Source organism: Erythrolamprus reginae, chromosome Z, assembly GCF_031021105.1.
Source record: "Erythrolamprus reginae isolate rEryReg1 chromosome Z, rEryReg1.hap1, whole genome shotgun sequence".
Taxonomy (NCBI): domain Eukaryota; kingdom Metazoa; phylum Chordata; class Lepidosauria; order Squamata; family Dipsadidae; genus Erythrolamprus; species Erythrolamprus reginae.
Window position 1 is genome coordinate 54,516,832 of NC_091963.1, and position 12,350 is coordinate 54,529,181.

The 12,350-nt window shown below is 45.0% G+C and overlaps 1 protein-coding gene across 5 annotated transcripts in view; it reads left to right on the forward strand.

Annotated features, from left to right (window-relative positions):
* The window catches only part of STT3B (STT3 oligosaccharyltransferase complex catalytic subunit B), a 164,500-nt gene that overhangs the window by 49,724 nt on the left and 102,426 nt on the right, over window positions 1-12,350 (forward strand). For all 5 annotated transcript variants that reach the window (XM_070727285.1, XM_070727286.1, XM_070727288.1 and 2 more), the window contains exon 4: window positions 269-334. In XM_070727285.1, coding sequence (XP_070583386.1) covers window positions 269-334 — 66 coding nt within the window. The remainder of the gene's footprint in view (window positions 1-268; window positions 335-12,350) is intronic.

Sequence of the window (12,350 nt, forward strand, 5' to 3'; positions counted from 1 at the left end):
GTAAGAGTCCAACGCCTAATTTGTTCTAATAGTCACTAGAAATAAATACAGCTAATACAGCTTTTCTGTTGCCATTTGCTTTTCCTTTCAAAATAAAATGAATGAATACATGTTTTCAAGATACAGTTCAGATATTTTTGTTGCATGATCAGCTGATTTTATAAGGTCTTTTTCTGATCTAAAATGGTAAATTCTAAACATTTGAATAGAATATTTTATATTTGCATCATTTGTCTTTTCTGTTATGATTAAAACTCAACTTTCTTAGGTGAAGTCAGTGAAAACTGGATCTGTTTTCTGGACTATTTGCTGCTGCTTATCCTATTTCTATATGGTAAGTATATGAATGTATAATGGTCACATTGTAATTAGTACACTATTTTATGAATAAATTAAGTATTATTCAGATTTCATTTAATTTGAACCTGAATGATTTAAATCAAGGTTGCCAAATTCGATTTAATTGAGGGCTGTATCAGGGTCATATTCAACCTCAGAGGGCCGGGGGTGGGGCATGCTCGGATTGTGTGTGCATGGCATGGGATTGCACTGGGGGCACCTGTGGTAGTCAACTGCTAATGTAGGACTTCTCTGAGACTCTCCTTCATTCTCATACATGTAATCCTCAAGTTATGAAAGTAATAGAGCCTACCGATTATATTTGTAACCCAAGGGTTTGTTTGTTTGCTTGTTTGTTTGTTTGGTTATTTATTTGATTTGATTTGATTTGATTTGATTTGTATGCTGCCCCTCTCCGAGGACTCGGGGCGGCTCACAGCATATTGAAAAACAATATACATAACTAAAAAATCCAATTAACATAACTAAAACTTTAAAATACACTAATAGAGTTAAAATCATCTATTACTATTCACACATTGAAACATACTATATTCGTCGGCCAGGGGCTAGGGTCTAATGGCCCCAAGTCTGGTGGCATAAATAGATCTTATAAGGTTTTACGAAAGGTGAGGTGGATAGAAGCAGTGTGAATCTCCAGATGGCTGGGCTCCCTACAGAGAAGGCTCTTCCCTTACGGCCCGCCAAACGACATTGTCTAGTTGACGGGACCTGAAGAAGGCCGACTTTGTGGGACCTAACCGGTCGCTGAGACTCATATGGCAGAAGGTGGTCCCAGAGGTAATCTGGCCCGATGCCATGTAGAGCTTTACAGGTCATAACCAACACTTTGAATTGCACCCGGAAATTAATCTGAAGCCAATACAGTCTGCGGAGTGATGGAAATATATGGGTATGCCTTGGTAGGCCCATAAATACTTGTGCAGTTGCATTTTGGATAATTTGAAGTTTCCGAACACTTTTGAAAGGTAGCGCCATGTAGAGAGCATTGCAGTAGTCGAACCTCGAAATGATAAGAGCATGAGTGACCATGAGCAAAGACTGCCTGTCCAAATAGGGCCACAACTGATGCACCAGAAGAACCTGGGCAAACTCCCTCCTTGCCTCAGCTGAAAAATTATGTTCTAGGGTCAGCTGTAGATCAAGGAGGACACTCAAGTTGCGAACCCTCTCTGAGGGTCAACAATTACCCCCCTAGGGTAAAGGATAGACGATGGATGTGTCCCTGGGAGGCAATACCCACAGCCACTCCGTCTTGTCGGGATTGATCTTGAGCCTTTTAGCACCCATCCAGACTCTGAAAGCCTCCAGACACTGGCACATTACTTCCACTGCTTCACTGAGTGGACACGGAGTGGAGATGTATAGCTGAGTATCATCAGCATACTGGTTGGTAACTCACCCTGTGCCCTTGGATGATCTCACCCAGCAGTTTCATGTAGATATTAAACAGCAGGGGGAGAGGACCGACCCCTGAGGCATCCCACAAAGCAGGGACCTAGGAGTCGACCTCTGCCCCCCCCCCACTAGCAGCATCTGCAACCGACCAGAGAGGTAGGAGGAGAACCACCGTAGAACGGTGCCTCCCACTCCCAGCCCTTCCAGTCGGCGCAGAAGGATATCATGGTCGATGGTATCGAAAGCTGCTGAGAGGTCAAGGAGCACCTGGATAGAGGATAAACCTCTATTCCGGGCCTGCCAGAGGTCATCTCTCAGTATGACAAAAGCATTTTCTGTGCTGTAGCCAAGTCTGAATCCTGACTGTTGAGGGCCTAGATAATCGGCTTCTTCCAAGGACCGTTGGAGCTGGAACGACAACACTTTCTCAACAACCTTCCCCATAAAGGGAAGTTTGGAGACTGGACGATAGTTGTTAAATACAGCTGGGTCCGGGGAAGGCTTCTTAAGGAGGGGGCGCACAAGTGCCTCCTTGTAGGGACCCGGAAGGACCCCTCCCTCAGAAACGTTTACAATCTCCTGGACCCAGCTCTGTGTCACCTCCCTGCTCGCCGAAACTTGCCAGGAGCGACATGGGTCCAACAAACAGCTGGCAGAATTCACAGCTCCAATGGCCTTGCCCACTTCATCAGGTGTTACTAGGTCAAACTCCTCCCACACAGATGGACTAGGACGGGCCCCTGTTATCTTGACAGTGTCAGTATCAGCTGACACTCTATCCCAATTGGAGTCAAGGTCTGTCCGGATACAAGTGATATTATCTGTGAAAAACTTGTTAAAATCCTCAACACTACCCTGTAAGTGTTCATCAACTCCCCTCTGATTAAGGAGGGAGCGAGTCACTGTAAACCGGGTGAGATTCCGCAGACACAATCAGGGCAACATTATAAGCACATCTTGTCATCCTGATCGCCACTTTGTAAATCTCCATATGAGCTTTTACAAGTGTTTGGTCGGATTCGGATCTACTTTTTCTCCAATGCTTCTCCAGATATCTCTTGTGGCATTTCATCCCCCGGAGTTCCTCAGTAAACCAAGGAGATCTCTAGGGTCTACTAGAGAGGTCACAAATGCACAATTTGATCTAGAGCCCCAATTGCTGCCCTATTCCAAGCAGAGGCAAGGGACTCTGATGAACTGCGTACAAGCGAATTCGATAAAACACCAAGCGCCTTCTGGAAGCCCTCTGGATGGGGGAAGATTGGAACCTTAAAGTCAAGCCACAGTAGAAAATGATCTGACCATGACAAAGGCAAATTCTCTAGGCCCCTGAATCTCAGATCATTACTCAACTGCCCTGAGAGAAATGTCATGTCGAGAGTGGGCCTCCCCTCGTGAGTTGGACCCTGAATTACTTGAGTCAGGTCCATGGTTACCATGGTGGCCATGAACCCCCCAAGCCAACTCAGGATTTGCTGAGCAATGGCAGGTTAAAATTCCCCAAGACAATAAGTCTGGGGGCCTCCACCACCAGCTCGGCTATCTCCTCGAGTAGTGCAGGCAGGGCTGTTGACACGCAGCTGGGTGGCAGGTATGTGAGCAACAAGTCCACCTGTACCCCTAGGTCCAACTTCACAAGGAGGGACTCATGACCTGCTATCTCGGGCAGTGAGCCTACGCAGAATGATAGTCTTCCTGGCTGATAGCCACTCCTCCCCCCACTTCCCTGGGGTCGTGGCTGGTGCCACACCTGAAACCCGATTGGACACATTTACAAGAGAGGAACTCATCCCTCTGGGGCCAGCCAGATCTCAGTCACACATGCCAAGTCGGCTTCCTCCTCCAGGAGTAAATCCTGGATGAGGGAAGCTTTATTTACAGCTGACCTGGCATTAAGTAGCAACAGCCTGAGCCCAAGGCCCAGATTTCGCTTGTCACCAGTACCCCGGGATGAGTTCATGGGGCTGGAACAAGGGATCACTTTCAAGCAGCGGGGAGGCAAGTGGCCCACCCCGTGTCTCCTACCATATCTGCCTCTCCCCAGCAAGACCTGAATATTCTGGCTCTCTGCCACCCCAGAGATCGCCTCCCCCACTCCTCGTGCCTCCATTACGCCAGGCAAACTGGCTCTTCCACTTATTTCATTCATCTCAAACCATTCAGTCATATCCATTCACCCAGTACTAAAATTAATCTCCCTTAAATTAGTTAAAAACAGCAATAAAATACATATTCAATCTACCGAAATACATCTACCCGTTCATTCTATTCACACCATTCATATCCTACCTTGTCATACACCATACATGATAAAATCCTATCCTAATTAAAACTAGATAAAAACACTATCCCAAAATTAGCACATATCATAAAACTAATCCCCAAACCACCACCTCAATTAAATATGTTAAAAAGGATTGTCATCACCCCCCTCCAGTAGATAGCCTCTCTCCTTTGTTTGACTGAATCATGTTAAATGAACTTGATCACTCCCTGCTTTTCCCAATGCATTTGATAATCAAATGCATAGGTCATTAAATGCACATGAGGTATTTCAGAGTGAAGAAGAGTATTATGGGGCCTAGTGCTGCAGCAGGCCATCCAGGACTTCCCATAATCCCATTGAGATACCTCATGTTCTGCTGAGGTCCACACAATTACTTCCACTACTACCACCCATCCTGCCCTGCTGGGTACCCACAGATTGGGCCAGCTTTGCTAGTGTCCCAGATTCCACATTCTTTTCCACCCCATTTCCCATGGATTGCATTTGAAGATCTTCAGAACTCAAGAAGAGGCTGACCTACTGGCATAGAAGCTAAAGTGTTTTATTCAGATGGTAGTGAAGCTGTAACAGCATGAACTCTTAAGAAATACATTTTTGTCATCTTCTGAGTAAAAGACTTCAGCATGGGGCCAGCAGGCCTCTGGTAGTAGAAAAGGTCTCCCGCTTCAGGGATTGAGGCAATCTTAGCAGCCAATCAGCTAGCTTTGTCTCATCGGACTGAATTGCAAGGCCCTTGTTGATTGGCTTATGCACCTCAATCCCTGGAGTGGCTCATTTGAACTAGTCAGTCAGCAGGAAGCAGGAGGATGCTTGTCGCCAGCCACACTGAGCCCAAACTAAGTTTCCACATCCTCATGGCAGAGAAGCTGGTCTTTTATTCAGATGGGGAAAGCTGTTTTCCTTACATCTTATATTCTTACAACGAGTCTACGGAGAGGGGCGGCATACAAATCAAATAAATAAATTAACTAACTAACTCCCTCCCTCCCCAGGCTTTTGAATAAAAGACTTTGGCTTCTCTACCACGTGGATCAGCCTCTTCTGGAGATCTTTGAAAAGTAAATACAGTAAAGCCATAGGAAATGGGGTATGGAGGGCCAGATTTTGCCCAGAGAGTCTCCATTTTAGCTTGTAACAGGCCTGGGTAGGCCTCCTTAGGCATGGATGGAGTTTCAAGAGGGTTGGATATGGCCCACAGGCTCCATTTCAGCCTGTAACAGGCTGGGGGAGGCCTCCAGAGGACCGAATTGAGTCTCAGAGGGCTCCACCCCACAGAGGCTCCATTTTGGCCAGCAATTTGCCAGTGAGGCCTCAGGAAACCCCATAGCCCATTTTGGGCTGCAAATTCCTGCAGGAGCCCATCCAGGCCAAAAATGGGTTGCAGGAGGCCACTGGCAGAGGCACTGTGGGCTGGTTCTTTGCTATTTTCAGGCTGGCCCTGTGGGCCAGATCTAAGTACCCTGCAGGCCAGATCTGGGCCACAGGCTTGAGTTTGTCACCCGTGCTTTAAATACTTATTATGATAAGTTAAAAAAGCCTACCTAATGCAGAGATTAGGGTGTTTTTCTTTTCTCTTATTCTTTCCAACTTAACATGTTAGAAGCTGTATGATGGTTCTGTGCAATATAAAAATTAAAAAGCAAGCAATACTATTTTTCTATCTTCCTCTTCAGCACCCAGCTTTATAGAGGTATAAAGTAGACTAATGGTACCATAATTAATAATAATATTTAATAAACAATAAATAATTATTTATTTTATTATTTTTTATTATAAATAATAAATATTTAATAATTCCCTCAACACTGTCAAACTACTTAAGTCAGCACTTCTATTACTACTAGTGTTTTCTCATCATTCCTATCGCCCATTTCCTCCCATTTATGATTGTATGACTGTAACTTGTTTCTTGTATCCTTAAGATTTTTATTAATATTGATTGTTTCCTCATTGCTTATTTGACCCCTATGACAATAATTAAGTGTTGTATCTCATGATTCTTGACAAATGTATCTTTTTATTTTATGTACACTGAGAGCATATATACCAAAGACAAATTCCTTGTGTGTGCAATAAAGAATTGGCCAATAAAGAATTCTACTCTATTCTATTCTGTCCTATTCTATCTATTCATGAATGGACACGTTGGTTCTCCAATGCATTGTTGCGGAGAGTCCAACATGGGTGATACTTCAGCCTTATTGGTAGGGACTGAGTTAAAATTAGCATATTAATTAGTCCCGCCCTGTAGCTGCCCCCAATAGGTCAGTCTTAAAAACTCAGTCGTAGTTAAGGGACTTGAGTTTCTTATCTCCAAGATTTGTACTAAACAATACATAGCTTTTCACTGTTAATAAACTTAATAACTTATTTTTCTCTCCATTACAGACAGATTGGAGAAGACAGGAAGATCTCAGGTTTCTGCCCTCCGTGGGTATAGCCTGCATCTCTTCTACCTCCTGAAGGCCTCTGCTCTCAGCGAGCATCACCCAGGGGACAAAGATTTGCCTAGGCTGGGTCCCTAGCCTCCGTGGCTATACCCTCGATGGCCTAGAAGTGCCAGGCCCTGAAGGAGGCAAAGCCAGGTCTAGGCTGAGGTGGCCATACCCTCAAAGCTCCAGGGACACCAGGCTCTGATGGAGGCGCTAGGCCTAGAGGTATCAAAGGGGTGAGACCCCCCCCCCTTACCTCTCCACAGAAACGGTGAGGCAGCAAAGACGCGAAGGGGGGAAGCTCAGAAGCTTGAAATTGGTGGAGACAGCGGTGTGCACATTTGCACGCCCACCTTACAGCTGACGGGCGCTTCCTTGAAGAACCGCCAGGAGAGGAAAGCGCCCGTCATTATAAGCAGGAGATGAGGTCACAAAAGAGCATCGGGGCACTCACGCGCCCGCTCTACAGCTGACTGATGCTCCCATGGGTTTGCTGCTGGCATTGGAGCGCCATTACAAGCCAGAAAGTCACACCCACCATTTTGGGGGCCAGAAAATCATGCCTGCCATTTTGGGGGCGGTTTCTGACAGGAAGAGAAGGTTGTCACCATTTTGAGCCAACTAAGGCCTTTGGCGCCCACTCATTCTTGCAGCCGGCAACTTTGCTGATCTGTGGCAACCTTCGATAGCTCTCTCCTGCCGCTCATGATAGGAATCAGCTTCCAACGAATTGAGGACTTCTACCCCTTTAACTTGTGAGTGTCGTGCCTCCCTATTACGACTATGGCTGAACCATCAAGTGCCTCATCTGAGGCCTTGCCCACCATAGCGGTGACCCCAAAATCAAAGGACAAGGGGCACACATCAAAATCTAAATCCACTACATTGCAGTCCTCCTCTGCCCTTGAGGCAGAACGTAGGATTAAAGCTTTAGATGCCCAATTAGAGTCAGCTCAAAAGCAGGCCTCATTACAACCACCAGCCTTCCCTCAACCTCCAGTCTTGTCATTGCCTTTCCCGGCCTTGGGCCCATTGTTCCCGACTGCCTCTCCAGGGAGAGTTCCTGAGTCTGTAGCTTCTGTCCATAGTAGAGACTTGTCACCAGACTGCCACTGGACGTGTTTGCTAGGCCCGAAATCACCATACCTTTCACTCAAGCATGGCCTCAACCGGCCCAAGGCTTTCCAGTGATCCAAAACCCCTCAGTGATTTTTACCCCAACCGCAGCCGGATTACGCACGACCCAGGACCTCTGGCATTTGATGTTCCCAGCAATCGAGGAAATGATTGCCAGTGCCTAATCTCAGGGGATTGTGGCTGGTGCGCAGCAGCAGGCCAATGTCATGACTAGCCGAACATCTCGCAAGGGCCTTTGGGCAGCTCTCGTCCCGCCTTCTTCATTCCAGGACTCCTTGGCGGATGAGAGGGACCCTGACAGTGATCTGGACAACGAACTGTCGGAAGATGAGTCCGCTCCAGCAAAACAACTGGTATCCACGGTTTTATTCAAGCCCACTTTGTTTGAAATTCTTCTGTGCAAGGCTAAGCAAATAATAGACATTGGGAGCGGCAACAAGTCTTCAGATGTGTCAGTGGGTCTACAGTCGGTTGCCCAACTGTTTTCAGAACCGCAGAAGGAATCCAGTCATATTCCTTCATCGCAGATATTCATGGACAATGTGAAGCGCCCATGGCAACATCTGGCTGCAGCACAGGCTCCTTCTTCCATTGAACTCAAGTTGTATACTTTTGACCCTGAAATAAGAGGACTTACTCCAATTCCCTGCTGTCGACCCTCCGGTTGCCAGCTTGGTCTCCAATGCTGTTGTTCCAACTGAAATGGCAGATGGCCTGAAGCCAGACAACAAAAGAGCCGTGAATCTCATAAGGAAGAGAGATGGCTTCCTGATTGTTGAGAGCGGCCTCAGCGGCCTCCTTCAATAGAGTCTACATTTTGTGGCTGCAGGACATGCAGGCGAAGCTAAGCCCAGAGGAGGGACGACTTCATGAGGACATCAGTAAGCTGATCATGGCCTCGGAATTTTCCACGGACGTGATGCTGAATGCTGCGAAATTCGCCTCGTGCCGCCTGCTCTGATTGTGTACCTGGCAGGCAAATATGAAATCTAAGTGGCGCCTGGCCTCTGAACCATTCCAGGAGGCCAAACTGTTTGGGGAGTCCTTGGACTCTGTCCTCATCGAGGGCAAGGATAAAAGCAAAGTACTCCCCAAAACAGCCAGATGACCGGATAGGCGCCAGATGCCTTATTTCAGACAGCAGCCCTTTCAGCAGGACCCTTCCTTAGGGGTGTTGTACATACTTTTAGTTGGAGGATGATGAAGATATTGAGGACTCAGATTCAGATAGTGTTTATGAAGTAGTTGGGGGGCCGGGCTTACAGGTAGTAGAACAGGTGGGAGGCCAGCCACAGGATGGGGCTATGAGTTCAGGATCTAGTGAGGGAGAATTAGAGGCATGCTGGGTTAATCCTAAATTCAGAAGAATTCAGTAACGTAGAGAGCAAAGGTCTGGAAGAAGATATTAAGGTTATGAATGGGTTAAATAATTGAGTGAGGTAATTGGCACGTCATGGGACTAGTAAAGAAGAAGGGTGGAGTTTCAACATTGCTGAACAAAAAGATGTTGATTTTTTATGCCACTCTCCAAGTAAGCCAAGTATTCTGTGTGATTAACTGTCTGTCTGCTGTTTTTTAGTGAGCATGCTTTTACGAAATAAATCTTGTCTAGCAGAGCAGGAGAAGGAATGTAAGAAATGCAATTAAGAGAGATAAAAGAGCCAGGAGAGATACGCCAGTATGAAATGTATGTATAACCGGAAGAGAAGAGAATAAAATGGAGTTTCTTTGTTTATGAAATAATGTGTTTGATAAAAGTTATTTGCACTTGCTGAATTTCTACCAGAAACCAGAACAGGGGACACCTCCAGCCTCAAGGTTGTATTCACAAGGAGGATATGGTCATGGGTAATTCAGATTCAATAGAGGCGGATATAATGACAGATCTAGACAGTTCCAGTAGTCTAGAAAGCCCTTCAGAGGGTTTCCGGAGGCAAAATGACTCAGATGATCATATCCCTATAGGGGGTGGCTTCAATTTTTCATCGCCTCCTGAGAGTCCATCTTATGAGACATCTGTGGATTTATCACCGTAGCCCATGGTCTGCGTATCAATTTTGTCGGCACGCCCCTGCATCGGTTTCTTCAGTGCCCTTTGGCCCTCTGTCCACAGAAACAAGCCCTCTTGTCACAGGAGGTCTCTCATCTACTGGACATTGGGGCTATCGAGAGTGTTCCCCTGGACCAGGAAGGTCAGGGGTATTACTCATTAGTCTTCATAGTACCCAAGGCTTCCGGGGGATGCCGCTTGATACCCAACCTGAAGCAGCTCAACATCTACGTGAAATATCAGAGGTTCAAGATGCATTCTCTACGTCCCATCCTGTCTTCCATCAGATCAGGGGATTGGCTGACTATCAATCTGAAAGAAGCATACCTCCATGTCCTCCCAAACACTTAGTCGATGGGTTAGATCCTGCATAGTCACAGCATATGAGACTCAATCCTTACCCTTCCACCTGGCATTACTGCCCACTCTATGAGAAGTGCCACGACCACCACGGCGTGGATTATGCAGGCCTCTCTTGAGGATATTTGCCGTGTGGCTACTTGGGCCGCGCCTACCACATTCATCAGACATTACAGACTAGACTCATTCAGGTCCACTGAGGCGGCTTTCTGTTGAAGAGTGCTACAGAGGGTGTGTGAAGTTAACGCGCTCCTGGTCCAGCCTTCTCCTACCCTGACAACTGAGCTTGGGTAAATCCCATGTTTGATTCTCCGCAGAAGTGCATAGGAGAAGGACTGTTGAACTTACCTGAACGGTCTTCTCAATGCACTGCAAGGAGAGTCCAAACCTCCCGACCTTTGGCCAGGGGCACATTTTGCGTGTCTCAGTTAATAAAGTTGTGGTTTGGTTACACTATTCCTTCGTTTTTATTGACTGACCTATTGGGGGCAGCTACAGAGCGGGATTAATTAATATGCTAATTTTAACTCAGTCCCTACCAATAAGGCTGAAGTATCACCCATGTTGGACTCTCCTTACAGTGCATCAAGAAGACTGTTCAGGTAAGTTCAACGGTCCTTCTGAAATACAACTTCAGTTTTAAAAATTGATATGCTTTTGTTATTGTGATTGTTCTTGTATACCTGAGTTAGCATTCTCAGCACAAATGTGAATTGATAAGTTTTAACAAGTGGTCTCTTCAACTTAATTAGTGACAGGTCTCTAGTGGAGTTGACCAATAGTGAAACAGTGAGATGATTTACTGACAGCAGCTGATTTTCCTCAGTTGTTTTAGAAAATTATTAAACAAAAGTCAACAGGGAATTGATTAAAATCTGCTGTCCTGAGTCACCTCGAGAAGGGCGGCATAGAAATCAAATCAATCAATCAATCAACAAACAAACAAATAAATATTAATATAATACCCTTTGACTTGTTAATTATATTTGTTGAATTATTGAAAGGAGAAAGATTTCATTTTCCATGTTATTACATGGTTATTTCATTAAAGTTATACTGTTCTATATTATAAGCAATATTAAACGTGCACTATTAAGATATAATTTTAAAAGTTTTAGTAGATCTTAGAAACGTAGTTATTTTAAAAAATGGTTATTGCTCTGTGCACCGCCCTCAGAGTGAAGCCCCTGACTCAAAATGCCCTTATTGCATGGTAAAATCACAGTCTTTATTGATAAAAGCATACACAGTGAAAAGCAGATTTAAATTTCAAGGAAAAGGGAGTTATTTCTCTCTCTGGAATGAAGCATTAACAAGGTCTTGGAAAGGCGCCAAACTTGGCCTAAATGGAATTCCTTAGATAACAAACTCCATTTATCATTCAAGAATATGAATCAGCTCACTGAAATCGCGGGCAAAAATATCCCAGCAGAGAATGTCTTTTATTGAGGCATAAATAATTGTTTTGAAGCCTTTTTCAAGCAACCCCCCCCCTACTCGGAAACTTCTTCCATTGAATGGCATTGAAACCCCAACAATTACCCCAAATTCTTTGCTTTTATACTGCCTGAAAGTGACATCACACCCCAAAGAGGCTAAGGCTGTAAGCTAATACCTTTTATTTATTTTATTTATTTATTTATTTATTTTTATATTAAATAAATAAATAATACCTTTTACTAGGCAATTTCTCTTGCCTTCTCAGCAATCTCCTCTATCGAGGGTCTATCCCCTGACTATCCACTCTAATGTCTCCCTAATCCTCCGACTGAGACCATTCCCCCATTGTTGTATCATGCTGGCTCTGTTAAAAAGTGCTATTGCTAACATGCTGTTATGCCCTTTGTTAAAGGGGCAGTATGAATAAACCATTATTATTATTATTATTACTACTACTACTACTACTACTACTACTACTACTACCATCCTCCTCTAGTGGTTCCTCAGATTCACTCGTCACTTCCTCCCTCGCTCTTACTCTCTGCATCAGCTGGCAACCCCCTTGGCCCAGGGTATCCAGAGGGGCCTGGCTCATCATCCTCAGAATCTGACATGACCTGAGGTGGACAAGGAGCACTCACAACAGTTATCAACTTTTTCTTCACTACACATCCCTTTTAAATAACTTTTATGGTCACAGACCATAACCCTGGACCCCCAAGCTTTAACTTAAGATTTAAATTATAACTTTGTGGACTACCTTTTGACCACTGGTTAAGAACCACTGATTTAAAGCAAGCTTACTGCAGCAATTGCTGTATGTGCTGCTGTTAAACTGTTTTACTGATTATATATCAGAAGTATTTCAAATAAAAATTGTTATGGT